Here is a 20,072-nt window from a genome sequence, read left to right on the forward strand (position 1 = left end):
CACTGTATCTGGATATATTGCAACCAATCTATTTTTGTTCCCTCTTCCTGTAATTTTTGTCTTGATTTTAATTTCATTTGGTCATCTAATAATTCTTTATATTTTGGTGTCTTCCTTTCCTGCATTAAACTAAAGTGACAAATTGCATCTAATGGAGAGATCCAATCCGGAATAGTTAAAAAGTAGTCTCTCTTTATGTCTTTCCAGACTTCTAGTAGATATTTTCTTATTATATGTTTTTTAAAATAAGGGTGTATTTTGTCCTTTTCGTACCAAATAAAGGCATGCCAACTAAACATAAGATCATGACCTAAATTTAGTGTTCTTCTCATTGTTAACTCCTTAAAAAATTTCCCTCCTGGGTTTATAGGTAACACCTGAAATAAACATAGAAACATAGAAACATAGAAGACTGACGGCAGAAAAAGACCCCATGGTCCATCTAGTCTGCCCTTTTACTATTTCCTGTATTTTATCTTACAATGGATATATGTTTATCCCAGGCATGTTTAAATTCGGTTACTGTGGATTTACCAACCACGTCTGCTGGAAGTTTGTTCCAAGGATCTACTACTCTTTCAGTAAAATAATACTTTCTCATGTTGCCTTTGATCTTTCCCCCAACTAACTTCAGATTGTGTCCCCTTGTTCTTGTGTTCACTTTCCTGTTAAAAACACTTCCCTCCTGAACCCTATTTAACCCTTTAACATATTTAAATGTTTCGATCATGTCCCCCCTTTTCCTTCTGTCTTCCAGACTATACAGATTGAGTTCATTAAGTCTTTCCTGATACGTTTTATACTTCAGACCTTCCACCATTCTTGTAGCCCGTCTTTGGACCCGTTCAATTTTGTCAATATCTTTTTGTAGGTGAGGTCTCCAGAACTGAACACAGTACTCCAAATGTGGTCTCACCAGCGCTCTATATAAGGGGATCACAATCTCCCTCTTCCTGCTTGTTATACCTCTAGCTATGCAGCCAAGCATCCTACTTGCCTTTCCTACTGCCCGACCACACTGCTCACCCATTTTGAGACTGTCAGAAATCACTACCCCTAAATCCTTCTCTTCTGAAGTTTTTGCTAACACAGAACTGCCAATGCAATACTCAGATTTAGGATTCCTTTTCCCCAAGTGCATTATTTTACATTTGGAAAATGTATACCTTAGGTATACATAAAAATAATACCTTAGGTAATATATTCATCTTAATTGTTGAAATTCTCCCTATGAAGGATAATTTCAAATTATTCCATATTTCCATACCTGTAATATGTTCTAGTTTTCTTTTCTGAATTTCTGTCATATTCTTAACTATTAATTGGGTCTTATTTCTGTTTATTTTTAAACCTGCTACATTGCCATATACTTCTATCATTTTAATTAGATTTGGTATTGTTGTTATAGGATTTTCAATTATAAAAGTCAAATCATCTGCAAACGCTTGCACTTTATAAGTTTCTTTTCCTATCATTAGTCCTTGGATTTTATCTTTTGCTCTTATCTTAATCAATAAAACTTCCAAAATTAGAATAAACAGTAAGGGCGAGAGAGGACAACCCTATCGCACTCCTTTGAAAATTTCAAACTTCTCGAGTTTGATTTGAATATATTGCATCTATTACATAAACAAATTTTGTTCCAAATCTCATTTTGTTTAATTGCATTTTGATAAATGTTCAATCTACATTGTCAAAAGCTTTTTATGCGTCTAGGAACATTAATGACATTTGTCTTCCTGGGTGTTGTTCATAAAATTCTAAAGTGTTAATAATCATTCTTAAATTATTTTTTATTTGTCTACCTGGTAAAAAGCTGTTCATCTATCATTTCATCTAAAATCTTTTTAAGTCTTGATGCATAAATAGAAGTAAAATTTTTATAATCAACATTTAATAGAGATATGGGTCTATAATTTTGTATCTTGTCTTTATCTGAACCTGTTTTATGTACTAATGTTATTAAGGCTTCTGACCAGGATTTAGGAATGTTATCATCCATTATGATCCAATTAAAAGTTTCTAACATGTTCGTCATTGTAACATTACTTTCTATTTTATACTATTCTGCCGGAATAGCATCTGGCCCAGTAGCTTTATTATTTTTTTAATTTTTTATTGTTGTCTGTAATTCAGTCATTGTAAATAAACTATTTAAACTTGTCTGTTGTTCTTCTGATAATTGAGGTATATCTAAAGAGTTTAGATATTTAAAAATCTCTTCTTCTTTTATTACCTCTTTTTTATATAACTCTTTGTAGAATTCCTATACTATTTTTGATTTTTCTTCAGTTTTGAATTTTATCATACCTTTCTTATCTACTAGCTTCTTTATTATTTTTGATTGTCTATGTTTTCTTAGTTTATATGTGAGCCACCTTCCAGGCTTATTAGTGTATTCAAAGTATTGCTGTTTGGCTCTTTTGATTTTCTCAGCTATTTGGTTTTGTTCTATGAGATTTATTTTATGTTTGACTAGTTCTATTTTTTTTAAAATATCTCGATCTTCTGAGTTGCATTGTGAAAGTACTTCTGATTTAATTCTTTTTCTAATTGTTCATATTGTATCTTTTTTTCTTTATTTTTCCTTGCAGTGTAGGAAATTGTTAAGCCTCTAATATACACCTTTGTAGTATCCCATAAATTTTGAGGAGAAGTTTATGAATTTTTATTAATTTTGTAAAAAATTTCTAATTCTTTTTCGATCCATTCCCTGTATTTTGGGTCTCTAATAATATTTCTATTCATCTGCCAATTTGTTTCTTGTCTCTTTTCCAGTATATCACTAAGGGATTGTGGTCTGCCCACGTATTTGTATCTACTGTTTTCAAAGCCCAGCCATATCTATTCTTGTCCAAAGTTTGTGGAGGTTCGAATAAAAAGTATACTGTCTAAAGGATGTTGTTCCCTCCAAATGTCTTTCAATAACAATTCTGACCTCATTTTCTGAAAAGTGGTTGGCAGAATTGTTCTCTTTTTATCTTTTATCTTTCCCGAATGATCCAATGATCTATTCAAAATTGCATTAAAATCGCCAATTATGATAATATTTTCGATATTTAATTCATTTATCTTTTGATGTAATTTTTTATAAAATCCCATTTTGTTATCATTAGGTGCATAAATAGAAACAATGACACGAGGTTTTGGATCTATATTCACTTGTACAATTAGTATTCTACCGTCCTGATCAGTATATAGTTGTTTGGAGTTTATTGAATTTTCAATATACATTGCAATGCCTCTTTTTTTTTTATCCACAAAACTGGTGTACATATTTCCTATTTTTGGATTATGTAACAGTTTTCTATTTGTTTTTTTAATATGAACTTCTTGTAATATCGCTATCTGTGCTTTTTGTTTTTTAAGTTTAGAAAATATTTGGTTTCTTTTTCTTGGTTCATTAAGTCTGTTTACATTTACAGAAAATATTTTCATATCTTCTGACATAGTTATTTGTAGTACTTCTTGGTATCTTTAGATTCGCGTTGTGGTTGCTTCCTTCTTACACTCATGGCTTCCTCTTTTTCCTGGCTGGTGTCACCCCACTCTTCTTCTCTCCTTATTGATACTTCCTTTGTTGGTTGCTCAAATTTTCATATACCGCTTGTTTCATAAAATTCTCTGGCATCTTCTATATTCTGCAATTTCACTCTTTGTGTTTGCCAATACAAAGAGAGGCCTTCTGGTATAAGCCAGCGGAAGGTTATATTTTCTTTAATTAGAATTTTGGTCAGAAAATAATCTCTTCTGCTTTCTCGTACTCTTCTTGGAACTTGCTTAAGTATTGTAATTTCTTTTCCTTTGTCTTGCAGTTTTTCATTTCTTGTCCACTTCAAAATGTCATCTCTTATAGTTTTCCTCACAAATTTGATGTGGTAAGTTGTGTCTTCGGACATAGCTTGTTTGCACTGTATAAAGTTCATCAATTTCTTTTATTAGTTCTAGAGGATCCACCTGAAGGATTCTTCCTATAATTTCTGCCATTTTTGCTTGGAGGTCTTCATCTTTTCCTTCTGTTATATTCTGGAATCACAAGCCGTAAGATGCACGTTGTAACTCTAGATGTGTTATTGATTCGTCATATCCTTTGTTTGGAAAATCACTTCTATCTTCAAAATCATCTATTCTTTGTTCAACTTTATCCATTTTATCTTCTACTGTCTTAATTCTTTGTTCATTCTCTTTCAATGTCTGTTGTATTTCTGCTACTTTGTTGTCCAGTTCTTTCATCGTTGCTTTCATTTCTCCTGTGTCAACTTTCAACTCCCCCATTTCCGCTTTTAACTCTTTACATTATTGTTTTGCTTCATTTTGAGATTTCAGCATAAATCTTGCATAACCGCCAACATTTCCTGGATTGTTTGTAATGTAGGCTGTGATTGTGGTTTTTCCTTCTCCTTTTCTTTGTCTTTAGTTAACATACTTGTAATTGTTTTTTGATGTACAGGAGAAGGTAATGGAGACACTTGTGGAGATATAGAAGAAGTTAAGGTTGATTTTTAAATTGTCTTTATAGTGGTGGATGTACTTGACATTCTGTATATAATGTATTATAGAAGAGGTGGAAATCCTTCCACTTCTTTAAATTTTCACTTACTTTTTAATAAAAAATTGATTTATCCAAATAAAGTCCAAACAAGATTTAAAAATTTCTACTGTGGGTCTAATTCAAAAAATGAAGAGAAAATAGTCTTCTTATATATTTATGTTTCACTCTTAAGCAAAAAAAGGCAATAAGAGTTAAATCTATCACTTTAACAGACAATTAACTTAAGAATCAATATTATCAACAACTTAATTATCTTATACTTAAAATACTTCATGAACAATAATATCACTTAGTTATTTTATTTCTAAAATTTATGTAACTTAATAATGTAAAATAATATAAAGACTTAAAATCTAAAAACTTAATGTAAAATGTTATTACACAAAACTTAATAAAACTTTGAGCTTATAATTGTAAAATATATTATATAATTAAATGAATTAATTAAAAAGAAATACTAATTTATACTAATTTGAAAAAGTTGAGCAAGTAAATTAGTTTTAATCTAGCTTTAACAATAGCAACCTTTTTCTTTTAAGTTAAAGTGCACCAAACCTGGAAGGAGGAAAATTCAAATTAGCAATTCATTATATCAGTTAATTTTCAATCTAAAGAAAATATCAAAATGATAAAACAGAAATAAGCACAATAAGAAAAAAATATTTAAGAAAAAGAAAACACCAAGATAGATATCAAATATGGTTGAATCTAATTATTACTATAAAGTAAAAAATATATATTTAAAAAACCATTTAATAAGCCAACAATATTCAAATATACTTAATATATAATTCTTCTTTTCTTCAAAAATCCATTTGAATGTTCTTATTTATAAATAGGAGGGCCCAAATTTTGTATCTTCTTCTAAAGTCAGTTTAGTCTTTAATTATAATCCAAAGTTTGTCCAGTTATAATCCAAGTCTAGGTTTGAAGTATATTCCAGTTATAGTTCCAATGTAGTCCAATAAATCAAATTGTAATTATAATCCAAAAGAGTTAAAAGTATATTAAAATGCAAATCCAAGTTTCTAATTTTAATCTCAATTAAGTTCATTATAATCCAATTTGTCGTTGAAATCCATTTATTGCAAATTGTAATGCAGTAATTTTAATCCAATAGTTTATGATTCAATTATAATCCACATCCAGTTTTAATTTTTAATATCTGTTACAATTTAAACATTTCCTTAAGATGGTTCCCTCCGAGCAATAGAAACAATTCAGATATTCAACTTTCTTTTAAAAAGATTTATTCTTGATATTATGTAGAAAAATTATATTCCATTCTTCTTTGAAAACCCAATTAATCTATTCCAGGTCGCTCCTTTATTTTCTGTTTATGTCTTTTATTTCGTAGTTTTTATTTCTTTCCTTTCGTACTTTTTATTTCAAGACTATTTCAAGAAACAATCCTTCCGCAGCCAGTATGAAGAAAGAGTTCCAAAAACAGCTGCCAGTTTTTACGTTTCTCTTTCGTCTTTAAGTTTTAAATTTTTAATTAATGAACTCTCATCTCCTAGAATCCTCTTCGGAGATAGGAAATTCACATTCAAACAGTAATTTTGTAGTCCTTAATTTTATTCTTATAACTTTAGTCAATGTACTTAATAAAGAAGTTTCGGCTGTAAGTTCTTTTTTGCCCAAGGATATGGGTTTTTCCCCCCTTTTTTCCTTTCTTGTTCGCCTTCTATTTTAAAAAGTTAATACTTTAAAGCGTTCTCAAACTGTTGAAATAGACTTGTATCTTATTTTCTTATTTTCTTCTTATTCTTTCTCTGTTCTGCTGCAACAATTTTGACTTTTTCTTCTGGTCTTCTTCTGTTCTGCAGGTAAGGTTGAGCTGCTATGGCTGCTATGGTTTGTCGGTCTCCAAAGCTGCGGGGCAAACCCTTCCCTTTGGAGCTTCGGCGTTAGCTCCTCAGGATCGGGGAAGCCCCCTGTTCTATGGTCGGACCGTCCGGATCCGATCTAATCGCAAAATGCGACCTTTGGAGGGAAAAAGAGAACTTTGGGGACAGAGCCCTGTCCCGGAGTTCCCGCTGCAGCTCCAGTCCAAACCGGAAGTCCCTGTTCAAAGATATTCTAAAAGATATCCAAGAATGGAAAGAAGAAAATAGAAATGACAACACCATCTTGTATATTGAAAGTTTTCATCAAGATTGTAGTGAAATTGAAGGAGAAGAAGAAAAAAGTCTTCATGAGCTGGAATTGAATGAGCAACTAAGAAATGGAAATAGAAAAGGGGCATCAAAGGGGCATTCTCAAAGGGAACTGATTAAAGGACACAACATTAATGAAATAGTGGTTTTTATAAATGAATTAGAAGATGGTTTGGTTGGAGAAGGGGTTGAGGGGATTGATGGTCAAATTCTTGAATATTTAAGCACTAAGAAAATGAAGAATAGATATGACCTGATACCCCAGAAATGGCAGGATAAGAAAGAAGTCAGAATGGAAATGAAAAAGATTCTGTATTTTGGTAAAAAGAGAGGGAACGAGAGAATATATGGGTCTAAAATGATAAGAAATAAAAACCCTGGGATTTGGCAAACATGGTATTTTGAGGAGGGATGACAGATTATTAAATATCTATTAATTTTGAAACGATGTAGTTAGATTTACTGGGTGTTGTTTTTGAAGATATATTTCAAGTTACAGAATTTTATTGAAATATAGAATCATACAGAAATAGATAGAAATACTTATATCATTGGATTATTGATATGGAAACATAATGATAATGAAGTGATAATAACTGGTTATGATTTGGAATGAAATAAGATTATAATATGATGATGATTAATTGAAGATTTATATAATGGTTTGGTTAATTTTTACATTGTTATATTGTTATTGTTATAATAATAGAGCTTGGTTTTTTCTTTGATTATTTTGTTTTTTTCTCTTTTTTCTTTCTTTTCTGAATTACATTTTTCCTTTTTTATTGTTGTAGTTGATAAAGTCTTCTTTTTTGTAGGGGTTTTGGAGAATACAGAAGAAGGAGGAGTAGGCACTATGGCATACTTGAATTACTTAAGGAGAATGATGTTAATTTAATGAGGTTTAAAGGAAATTAAATCTGAATTCAGTTAGATGAAAATTGGATATCTAGATGACAAATTATAGATCAAGGTTGGGGTGGCTGAATTGATACTAGAAGTAATTAATTGGGATGTAATAATTTTTTTGGGGAGATTAATTATAAATAATTTACTAATTCGATATTGTTTTTATTATAATATGAAAATATTTTAAAATGTATTGAAGAAGCTTTTATGGAGAAAATTTTAAAAAAAATTACCCAAAGAAAGAAAATCAGCCTGCCAAGGCATTGGAACCTGGAAGAACAAGGGGCAACAACTGTCCATGTCTGGAGAAATGGCTCTGTGTGCATCTTCTGGCACATGTGGCATAGGTTCCCCATCACAACCTTAGGGAAATGAGAGCAAAAATTTTTCAATTATAAATAATATATTCTAGCAGGGTGTCCAGCAAACCTGGAAAACAGGGAAATCAGGGAATTATCAGAGAAATCAGAGTTCGGGAAATATCAGGGAATTATCAGGGAATTTTTGAAAAAATGGAATAAATCGGGGGGGGGGAGACAAACTGTATAAAAATGTCTTAAAGTCAGGGAAAAATCATGTTTAAAAAAATGGATTGCGCTGGCTGGCAGAGTCCAGCAAAAATGAGCATAACTGTGGCAACAACTTGCTTCCTCAACTACCAATATTTCTCCACAGCTTAGCCGTTTGGTATAGCATCATCTACAACCGCACCTTAACTAGATTGCAAGTTACAGGGAAATATCAGGGAAATATCAGGGAATTTCAAAACGCCCTGTCTAGGCAACCATGAATTTTTGGTTTTGCACTTGACAAGAATGAGTGTGTAAATACTTTCCCTACTTTCCATTCTCTTGAATTAATGTTGAAAAAACATATGGTCAATCCTAAATCACTGTTTTGATTATATTAAGTACATTAATGTAAAAGTAAATGTCATTAAAATTCAAATAACCAGAATTTCTCCTTCAATTTTGGACTTTTGGTTTGATAAAAATGCCTATTTATGTTTGTAGGTGTTAATTTTTTTGTTTTAATCCATATTTTCAGTGTATTTTATCTTTCTGTACAGAAATGTGATGTACTTTGGGAAGATTTTCACCAAAAGCTGGTAGATGGGTCACTACTGACTTTGGATACATATTTGGGACAGTTTCCTGATATAAAGGTATATTATGTCACTATGCGACTTAGGTCAAATGCTTAGCAATAGAATTAAAAAAATACTCCATTTGAAAAGCAGATGATTTGAACTTTAGATTTGCCAGCTTCATGTATAATAATGCTCTATGAAAGCTTTCTTCCAGCTGCTTACATTTAATTACCAGAAAACAGGCAAAGAGAATTGGGCCTGACCCCTTTGGCTAAAAGGCACTCCCTTAGAAATTTACCCCTCAACTTAAAATGTTAATAAGACTGGGAATTCTAGGTGGGATGGACACAAATGGCTTTATTGTTTGTTTTGCCTTTGCACAAATGTGACTAAATTTTGAAATATTTAATAAGGCTGGCAATGCACCTGATATTCAGTCAATTCTTGGGATTCCAGAGAGTGGGAAATTACAGCAGAAATTCTGTCCCGCTCACACAACGGTCTAACATTTCTGTATCCCTTGTATGGGGATGGGACTTTTTGCCTCTGCCAGTTGGACAAAGCTCTTTCTTCCGCAGCAGCTGATCGGCCGCTGCATTCTCTCCCTCGCCCAAAGGCCCCTAGCTTTTCGCCCCAGCCCTTTCATCACAAAAATCCATATTCAGCCACAGCCTTTTGGCCACATGGGACACTACACCACCATCCAATCAGAATGGTTCTTACAAAATGCTACTTTTGGAAGGAAAGAATGGGACAGTTTGCTCTTTCATACACACACCGACCAGTTGAATGATAGAGAGGGAAGGGGCCTCAGTGGCCATCTAGTCTGACCCCCCCTTCTCATTCAGGAGACTTACAGAATGATAGAGAGGGAAGGGAACTCAGTGGCCATCTAGTCTGAACCCCCTTCTCATTCAGGAGGCTTACAGAATGATAGAGAGGGAAGGGAACTCAGTGGCCATCTAGTCTGACCCCCCCTTCTCATTCAGGAGACTTACAGAATGAAAGAGAGGGAAGGGACCTCAGTGGCCATCTTGTCTAACCCCCTTCTCATTCAGGAGACTTACAGAATGATAGAGAGGGAAGGGACCTCAGTGGCCATCTAGTCTGAACCCTCTTCTCATTCAGGAGACTTACAGAATGATAGAGAGGGAAGGGAACTCAGTGGCCATCTAGTCTGACCCCCCTTCTCATTCAGGAGACTTACAGAATGAAAGAGAGGGAAGGAACCTCAGTGGCCATCTTGTCTAACCCCCTTCTCATTCAGGAGACTTACAGAATGATAGAGAGGGAAGAGACTATTTTGTTGATTTATACACATTGCTGAAAATTAGCTTCTGAATACTTTTGTGGGTTTCTTTTTTTAATCTTTGGAGAAGATTTCATATGTTTTCAATAAAGTCTGCAAATTTTAAATTGTATATTAAAATATATATATGGAATTTTAAAAGTTCAAAGTCTGTGGCTTTTGAATCTATGTGTTTTCTTTCATCAAGAGATTTCAGTTTGAAAAATACAATCCCTACGCCTGTTTTTTTTTTAAAAAACACTATATTTGTGGTTATCTAAAATCCTATCATTTTAGTTTCATAACAATTTTTCCAGACATATTAGAGACAGAGAAAATGATAGTTCAAGTGTCTGGATGGCGAAAAGAGACTTGTATCTTCCACTGACATGCATCACACTGACTTACTGTAGTTTTTAAGTGATGGAAAAAACTCATAATATTTTTTAAAACAGGAAAGTTCTATTCAGGTACCTTGCATTATACTGTGATTTTTGACTTGGATATCATTATTTACAGAATCGCATTGCAAAGCGGAGCAGGAAGCTAGTAGACTATGATAGTGCAAGACATCATCTGGAAGCTTTGCAAAGTTCAAAAAGAAAAGATGAAGGAAGAATTTGTAAGGTGAGAGAGAGAAAGAGATACAAGTGATTACTCATTTTATCATTTGCTTGGGTGATCAATATTGCAATATTGATGCTAGTGAGATAGGAACTAGCACCTCTCACACTAGAAAAAATTGTTATCTTAGTCACCACCTGGAACTCATTACCTGACTCTGTTGTTGCTTCCCTCAACCCCAAAATCTTCAACCTTACCTTATCTACAATTGACCTCTCCCCTTTTCTAAGAGGTCTGTAAGGGGCATGCATAAGTGCACTTATGTGCCTAATGTCCCTGTTCTACTATCTTATTATCCTTTCTATTACTACATTCTACTTATGTTAATATTTACTATAATACTATACTTGTTTGACAAATAAAATAAATAAATAAAATAAACATTGGTCAGTTTTTGGTCAAGGCCAAGAGACAAATCATGAATGTTATTTATTCAGAAATACAAGAGGATACTTGCAAACCTTCCCTTGAGTAAACCAAATAGTGAATAAAAGCTTAGTGTGAGCCAATCATGTTAAATATTACTAGTTGCAGTATATTGATAGTATATCACAGATAGCTAATGATTAAGATGTCCATAAATGACATTTAGGTCATGCCTCTGAGACTAGCATTTCCAAATAAAATAGCATTTTCTCTTCACCATTGCATTGGAAATGAATTCAGTATGTGCATGACATCAGTTTGAACAGATTTAGATGTAATTTTATGAGAGGTCCTTCCTGGATGTATTAGTTTGTCTTTTCCTTTTAAAGGAGATTTACATCTGGTCCATCCATTTCCTTGGCCATAGTACAAAAGTTATTTTATTCAATCTTAAGAAATTTATGATTTGTTTTTCAACTTTTTAGCCTGATTTCAGCCTACACTGCTGAAATCTCTTTGTGATCTTAGTGATAATATGATTCTGTTTAATTTTGGGAAAGTATGACAGTTATAATCCAATATTTACAACAATAACATGTTAACAAAAGCTGATAAAACTCTGGGAGTAATATCTCTTTTGATTACTTTGATTTTGATAAAATCTGTACAGATTAATGACAGAAAACCTTAGTATAGATGTGAATTAAATATCTGCAGGGATTCCTCCTGTAAGGGACTAGTTCTCCCTTATAGGAAAGCGGAAATTTGCAGATTGTCATTTTATTTTTGCTCTACTTTCCTACTGATAATTTAATTAAAGTTATATTTAGTGCCTGGGAGGTACTAGGTATGTGCTTCAAGATTTCTGTATCAAAATTCAAAATGATTGGCTTGGAATAATCTTTGATAATGGAAATAAAAGCTTGTTGTGCAGCCTTAGGAGGCGAAGTATTTTGATATGACTGTTTAAAATAGTAACAGTTATGAAGTTATGGCTTTTATAAGGATAGTAGCACACTGGACGAGTAAGCTTAACATTTCCCTTTAGAGCTATGATTTCTGCCTGCAAGGAAAAAAGGAAGAAAAAGAAAGAAAACCACATTTGGTAGGACTGTCAGCTTTCCTTTAAAAAGTTCCCATAAGCATTAAATGACATTATCTCATCATCCACTTATTTTAAAGAATTAGGAATGGAGAAAGAAGGAATAAGTTCACATTTATTGTGATTCTAAATCAGGACATTTACAATAGTAACTTTTTCTTTCTTTTTAAAGGTTTGGTTGTATAGGGTCCCTAAAATTTAAGTTTGGCTCTAGAGTCAGCAACTTCTGTTGTGTAACCAAGCCAATAATATGCTATTCACATTCTGAGTCAAATTCAGATGACTTTCAATATATCCCAATAATTGGAAATTAAGAAAAATTAAAATTATTAACCTCATACAATAATGAATGCCTTAAATTCATTCATATTTAAAGCAAGGAAGTTGGAATCTCATTAAATCTCTGGTAGATTAACAAAAATCTAATGAAGTTTAATTTTCTTTTCCTTTTTGTTTGGTCCCTGGTATCTGAAAAATAGTCAACCTCTGGATTAAGCTCTGAGATGGACTGCTTTTGTCTTTAAAAGGCGTACAATCCCAAATAAATCCCACCAGGAATAATATGTTGCATTGTTCAGAACTGTTTTGTTTTTTTTCCCCAAAAAGGTTTGCTAGGTATTTTACTTTCTTGTAGGCAGAAGAAGAGTTTCAGAAAGCACAGAAGGTATTTGAAGATTTTAACACTGATTTGCAAGAAGAACTACCATCCTTATGGTCAAGGTATATTGTTTGGAAAGTTATGTGCTTCATCTTTGTATTTCCCCAAAGTTTTTAAACAATTAAATTGTTATTTCTCCCTGAACTTTAAATGGTATGTTTGTACCCTTAGAAGAATTCACTTGGCTTTTTTAATAGTCATTTTCTTATTAGCACAGTGAACTATTTAACTATGATTTAAAAATGGAGCTTGTTGAGAAACTAAATCTTAATTTTATTTTCAATAAGACAATAAAACAATGAAAACAAATGGGCAAACCTTGTGCTTCCACAGCTGCTTCACTGACATCCATTGTGTAAAGAACAAGCCCAAGCAATAGGGATCTACATTATGGAGATAAATGTATCTAAAGAAAGCTTAATTTAAGCTTAGTATCATGCTAGAAATTTGCAAAGAAGGATGTTGTTTGCCCATTCAAGGTACACATGTAAACGATATATGTTTTACATTTTCAGGACTTTTTGAATAAGAATAAAATGTGCTGTGTCCATGTACAATAAACAGCTTTTCTTTCTTTCTTTTCTTTCTTTTTTTTACAAACTTTTCATCTTTACCTGTCATTTCTACTTAGGCGTGTGGGCTTCTATGTGAACACATTTAAAAATATCTCCAGTCTTGAAGCCAAATTTCATAAAGAAATAGCATTGGTGAGTAAATACATAGAGAGATATAGATAAATGCAGTGTAAAAGTGAGATAGGAAAAAGGTATGAACTGGATTAAAATATAAAGCTGTCAAGAAATACATATTTAATTTGTAACAAGGTTAAATCAACTTCATCCTTCCAAAATTGGTAAAATGAGAACCCAGATTTTTAGGGGCAATGTGCTAACTCTGTAAAAATGCTCAGAGAGGGCTGTGAAACACTGCGAAGTAGTATATAAGTCTAAGTGCTATTGCTAACTGCAGCAGTCTCTTTTTGTTATTAATATTTGCTCTAATTATAATTATTGGAGAAGACTAGACTGATGTTAAAATTATTATAGCAATAATCATTTGTTGAGTTGATTCCTTGACTTTGCTGTTGCCCAGGTTGTGTGGTTAATTTTGTATCTTGCCTATGCTGGGTTTTAAAAAAAATCAATTTCTATGATTATTATTTTTAATCTTTGGGGGGGGGGGGGTTTCTATTAGCCACCAGAGTGATATGCTTGAGATGGACACTCATGTAGAATGAATGAATGAATGAATGCTTACTAGGTGATATGATAATAATAAAACAAATAAGCTTTCGGCAACTGGAATTTAAGAGAGGATTTATGCTTCTCAAACAAAACCCCTGTGAATGATTCTGAACTTAGTACAATAGAGCAAAGGAACTTATTAGGATGATCACAAATGTCAGCCTAGATTACAGGTAATCCTTGATTTATGACTGTAATGGAGCCTGCCATTATGGTAGCAAATCACAATCATCTCACTTAACAAATCTGACTATTTTCCCAGATGCAATCATTAAGTGACCATATGAATTGTTAAATGGAACGTGGAGAACCTGAGATGTGAGAGAGGCCTACCTGTCCCAGGTCTCCCAAAACTCTTCCACCTCCTGAGGTACCTTGTGCTATACTTCCTGCCCTCAGACCCTACAGGTCTAGGGCCTGCTTTCCAACTCAACCAAATCTCTTGCCTTCCTTTTCACTCCATCACCTATCATGCACTTATCTTATGTGACTCTCCAAAGATACAGATAGCTGCAGAAAGTAAGTGGCCTATACCCCAACCTACAATCTTTCACTTATAATGTATTTATTTAATAATTAGTTGGCTGTAAGAATATCTCTGGGACCGCCTTCTGCCACACGAATCCCAGCGACCAGTTAGGTCCCACAGAGTTGGCCTTCTCCGGGTTCCGTCGACTAAACAATGTCGTCTGGCGGGACCCAGGGGGAGAGCCTTCTCTGTGGCAGCCCCAACCCCCTGGAACCAGCTCCCTCTGGAGATTAGGATTGCCCCCACCCTCCTTGCCTTTCAAAAACTTCTTAAAACCCACCTCTGCCATCAGGCATGGGAGAAATGAGCCATTTCCCCTGGCCTATATAGTTTATGCATTGTAATGTTTGTGTGAATGTATTGTTTTAAATAAGGGTTTTTAGATATCTTATTTATTAGATTTGCCATTGTATATCGATTTTTATTATTGCTATGAGCCGCCCCGAGTCTGCGAATTGAATTGAAATTGAATTCTTACTACAGTGTAACTCTTGGCCGACAAGTGTAGTATGTTTTGCTGTGTGAATGGTGATGAATGATTTTAAACCTTATTAGAGTTTTAAAAGTTTTTTTAGTATATTAATTGGATTTTTAGACATGTATATGGTATATTGTTTTTGACATGTTGTGACCACCAGAGTCCTCGGAGAGGGGTGGCATACAAATCCAATAAATAAATAAATTAATTAATTAAAAGATAAAACTATATGAATAAAATGCTCCAAAATATAATAGGTACAATAGGTAAAAGATGGGGAAGGAGGGAATAGGATGAGCAGGTGAGATCTGATTTTAATCTGTCAACTACCTACAACATAAAGCCACGGTTTTGGAGCCCCAAGCCAACTGGCAGAGCTCTTGTACAAGATCAGGAAGGTTGGAGAAGACCTCCTCCAGGGGGCAGGATGTTCCAAAGCAGAGGTGGCAAAGAAGACACTTCTCCTGGATCCTACCAGCCAGAATACCGTAGTCAATGGAGCCTGCAATATACCTCTTCCACCAGCATAGATAGTGTGGGCTAATGAGACAATTCCTCAAGTAACCTGAACCTATGCCAAAAGACTTTAAAGGTAATTATCACATGGTAAATTGCACCCAGAAATAAATTATCAGCCAGTGAAACTCACAGAGCAATGATGTTACATTGGCTACCCTAGGCACCCCAAGCACTGCCCACGCCACTGCACTTTGTATCAGGCTGTACCTTCCAAATACTCTTTAAGGTAGCCCTATATAGAGTGTGTTGCAATTATTAGGGCTTGAATGACTGAGCACAGAGATTACTGATTTTGTATATCTCCAAAGCCTTGAAGTTCACATTGGAGAAACAGAGCAGGCCACTTCATCTTTCATTCTCCCTAGGCTGTGTGGCATATTCCTAGAAATACCATTTCTGGGACCGCAACATGCAGCCTCAGGAACATAAGGGATAGAATTCATGTTGAGGAGGGAGAACAGCCCCTCCACTGCCAAGCCCCTTGAGATCCCTACAAGCTACATGGTGTTCTGTCTGGGTCCCCCCAGGCGCCAACACCAACCAAAAAGAGTAGCCAGACACACTGGTAAAAAGCAAAGGCAGTTTATATAATTCAAAGCAAACACAGGTAACAAAAACTGTTCTTACAGACAGGAACACTATGAAGCTTCACAGAGGTTTCATGAAGGGCAGGCAATAAAACAGGATTCTTGCTGACAAAAACAACGCTGGAGATAATAAAACCCACGCCTCCCCCAAGTCCCAGCTGGGTTTCAGATATGGCATCAACCTCGACCCCAGGGAAGGGGGGGAGGAGTGGCTATTATAGCCAGGGAGAGCCTTTGCCTGCGTAGGCTCGTTGCTCCGGAGATTGCGGGTTGCGAGTCCCTCCTTGTGAAGTTGGACTTAGGGGTTCAGGTGGGCTTGTTTCTCCCGTACCTGCCTCCCAGCTGCGTGTCAAAATCCCTGCCTGTGCTGCTCGAGGAGGTAGCCAGGCTGGCGGTGGAGTTCCCCGGACTTATTGTCCTGGGGGACTTCAACCTGCCGTCGCTCGGCGAAACCTCTGGGTTGGCACAGGAGTTCATGGCCACCATGACAGCCATGGACCTGACTCAAGTAGTACAGGGTCCGACTCACGAGGGAGGGCACGCACCTGACATGGTATTCCTTTCCGAGCAACTGAGTAATGGTCTGAGACTAAGGGGCTTAGAAGCATTGCCTTTGTCATGGTCAGACCATTTCCTACTATGGCTTGACTTCCTGGCTCCAATCCTTCCCTGCAGGGAGAAGCTGGAACGAATTATGAGGACACAACCTTAACAAGAATGATCACAGCATGTTCAATTAAAGAAATTTGAGAAAGGGGCTGCAGAACTTCAAAATCAGGAGTATAAATCCAGATTGGCTCCATGCACTCACCTGGGACACAGGCCCTCTTCACCACACTGGGAAAGACAAAAGATTTCCTGTCTGAATCTCCAGGCTTAAGAGATAAGGTAGCAGAATTGTGCGCGGAGACGCAGATGCGGTGAGGAGCATGGTGGGTCCGCTGCTCCTCTGAAACGACGGGAATCATCAGAAAAATGGGTCAATCTGGGCTCAAGACGGTTGGAGACGGGTCAGAGTCCACCGGTCACTTTGTCCCCCTACTTTTATGATCCTGAGGGTCGGGAATGTTCCCGCCTGGGGGGGGGGCGAGAAAGACCGCAGCAAGGAAAAGGTGGCCAGCTGAGACGCGGAGATGGCGGCGGCGTTTGGCGTTTGGCGGAGCCTCGCAGAGGATACAACCTCTGTGAGATGCAGCCTTGCTGGAGAGAGAGGAGAGGACGAAGGAACACCGATTCACTGCTGAGGGGGTGTCGAGGGTGCCGAGGGAGAGCTGACAGAGAGCGCGGCACCGGAGGAACATCTGGCCGGCGCGGAGAATGCGGCAGGACCGGACAGAGGTCGGAGGCTCGCGGCGCCGGTGGAGAGGTGATAAGAGGAATTTTGGGGAGCAAAGGGAGTCGAGTCCTCCACTGAGATGGATCCCCAGCCCGACTCCGGAGGTGAGAGGTCCGGTGTCGAGATGGTGATGATTGGGAACGGCAGAGACAACACGAGGGAGAGAGAGAGACAGCGGGGAAGAAATGGAGTCTAGTGTCGGAAGTCAGCTGTAACACCAACAGATGAATGAGGACGTTCAGGGGAAATTAAATTAGCCCCCTCCCGTTGGCACCAGTGGGTGAGAGCTACTGGGGGCCAAGGGGAGTCAAAAAACCGAGGACCATTCTATCTACTCCCTTCCCCCCCCTCCCCTCCTTCCCCTCTTAACCTTAATTTTTGTGATCTATGTATATTATTGCTGAAAGACTATGCCCCCTGCGGACTGTGGATGAATTGAAGAACACTGCCCCCCTGTGGACTGATTTAAAAAGACTCCTAGAAAGAGAGGAAATTAAGATCAAGCCTTTTTAAATTAGACTAAGACCTAAGACCTTCGAAGACCAGATGAACATCATGCCTGGACTGACTGATTACTGATGATTGAAGAATATTTTAAGATCTGTTTTATACCATCAACGAAATCAATTTTTATATTAACTTATAATTTTAGTGTATATTGTATATAGTTATATTTGAACGGTTTTAGTGTTTTTAAATTGTTATTAATTGCCATTTTATACTATTATTAATTTAATTGATTTTTAAAGTAATTGGGGTTCTAAGTAATGGATGACTGGGATAAATTTGCTTGTGGCTATGAATGGAATGACTGGTATGATTGGGTGGGTGGGGTGTGTGTGTGTGGTATGGATGAGTTTATTGATAGTAGTGTGAATGATAGGTCTGGCCCACCTGATGCTCGGGAGACAGGAGAGGAAGGGGCGCCGATCTCTGGGGGGGCAGAGGGTCGAAATATCCCTGTGTTGCTGGGGAGAGGCAGATATGGCGGGGGCCACAGAGTTAGCCGTTCCAGGGGAATGAGGGACCGTTGCTTAATAACAGTCCCTTGTTCTGGCTCTGTGAGCCCAATCTTGGGTACTGGTGGTGAGTGTAACTCTGGCCCTGGGCTCAGGTTGCTGCTGCTGAATGCCAGGTCGGTAGTAAATAAAGCTCTCCTCATCCGGGATTTGATCTTGGATGAGGAGGCCGACCTGGCATGTATTACTGAAACCTGGCTGGGCCCGAAGGGAGGTGTTCCTCTCTCTGAAATTTGCCCAGCCGTGTTTCAGATATGGCATCAACCTCGAACCCAGGGAAGGGGGGGAGGAGTGGCTATTATAGCCAGGGAGAGCCTTTGCCTGCGTAGGCTCGTTGCTCCGGAGATTGCGGGTTGCGAGTCCCTCCTTGTGAAGTTGGACTTAGGGGTTCAGGTGGGCTTGTTTCTCACGTACCTGCCTCCCAGCTGCGTGTCAAAAGCCCTGCCTGTGCTGCTCGAGGAGGTAGCCAGGCTGGCGGTGGAGTTCCCCGGACTTATTGTCCTGGGGGACTTCAACCTGCCGTCGCTCGGCGAAACCTCTGGGTTGGCACAGGAGTTCATGGCCACCATGACAGCCATGGACCTGACTCAAGTAGTACAGGGTCCGACTCACGAGGGAGGGCACGCACCTGACATGGTATTCCTTTCCGAGCAACTGAGTAATGGTCTGAGACTAAGGGGCTTAGAAGCATTGCCTTTGTCATGGTCAGACCATTTCCTACTATGGCTTGACTTCCTGGCTCCAATCCTTCCCTGCAGGGAGAAGCTGGAACGAATTATGAGGACACAACCTTAACAAGAATGATCACAGCATGTTCAATTAAAGAAATTTGAGAAAGGGGCTGCAGAACTTCAAAATCAGGAGTATAAATCCAGATTGGCTCCATGCACTCACCTGGGACACAGGCCCTCTTCACCACACTGGGAAAGACAAAAGATTTCCTGTCTGAATCTCCAGGCTTAAGAGATAAGGTAGCAGAATTGTGCGCGGAGACGCAGATGCGGTGAGGAGCATGGTGGGTCCGCTGCTCCTCTGAAACGACGGGAATCATCAGAAAAATGGGTCAATCTGGGCTCAAGACGGTTGGAGACGGGTCAGAGTCCACCGGTCACTTTGTCCCCCTACTTTTATGATCCTGAGGGTCGGGAATGTTCCCGCCTGGGGGGGGGGCGAGAAAGACCGCAGCAAGGAAAAGGTGGCCAGCTGAGACGCGGAGATGGCGGCGGCGTTTGGCGTTTGGCGGAGCCTCGCAGAGGATACAACCTCTGTGAGATGCAGCCTTGCTGGAGAGAGAGGAGAGGACGAAGGAACACCGATTCACTGCTGAGGGGGTGTCGAGGGTGCCGAGGGAGAGCTGACAGAGAGCGCGGCACCGGAGGAACATCTGGCCGGCGCGGAGAATGCGGCAGGACCGGACAGAGGTCGGAGGCTCGCGGCGCCGGCGGAGAGGTGATAAGAGGAATTTTGGGGAGCAAAGGGAGTCGAGTCCTCCACTGAGATGGATCCCCAGCCCGACTCCGGAGGTGAGAGGTCCGGTGTCGAGATGGTGATGATTGGGAACGGCAGAGACAACACGAGGGAGAGAGAGAGACAGCGGGGAAGAAATGGAGTC

The 20,072-nt window shown here is 37.6% G+C and overlaps 1 protein-coding gene across 8 annotated transcripts in view; it reads left to right on the top strand.

Moving 5' to 3' along the window:
- The window catches only part of AMPH (amphiphysin), a 449,568-nt gene that overhangs the window by 187,177 nt on the left and 242,319 nt on the right, over positions 1 to 20,072 (top strand). For 7 of the 8 annotated variants that reach the window (XM_070726278.1, XM_070726279.1, XM_070726284.1 and 4 more), the window contains exons 5-8: positions 8,690 to 8,785; positions 10,518 to 10,625; positions 12,725 to 12,810; positions 13,380 to 13,455. In XM_070726278.1, coding sequence (XP_070582379.1) covers positions 8,690 to 8,785; positions 10,518 to 10,625; positions 12,725 to 12,810; positions 13,380 to 13,455 — 366 coding nt within the window. Of the gene's footprint in view, positions 1 to 8,689; positions 8,786 to 10,517; positions 10,626 to 12,724; positions 12,811 to 13,379; positions 13,456 to 20,072 lie in introns of those variants that run through there. The other variant, XM_070726283.1, reaches the window with a different exon arrangement.

The sequence above is a fragment of the Erythrolamprus reginae genome, chromosome Z, assembly GCF_031021105.1.
Source record: "Erythrolamprus reginae isolate rEryReg1 chromosome Z, rEryReg1.hap1, whole genome shotgun sequence".
Taxonomy (NCBI): domain Eukaryota; kingdom Metazoa; phylum Chordata; class Lepidosauria; order Squamata; family Dipsadidae; genus Erythrolamprus; species Erythrolamprus reginae.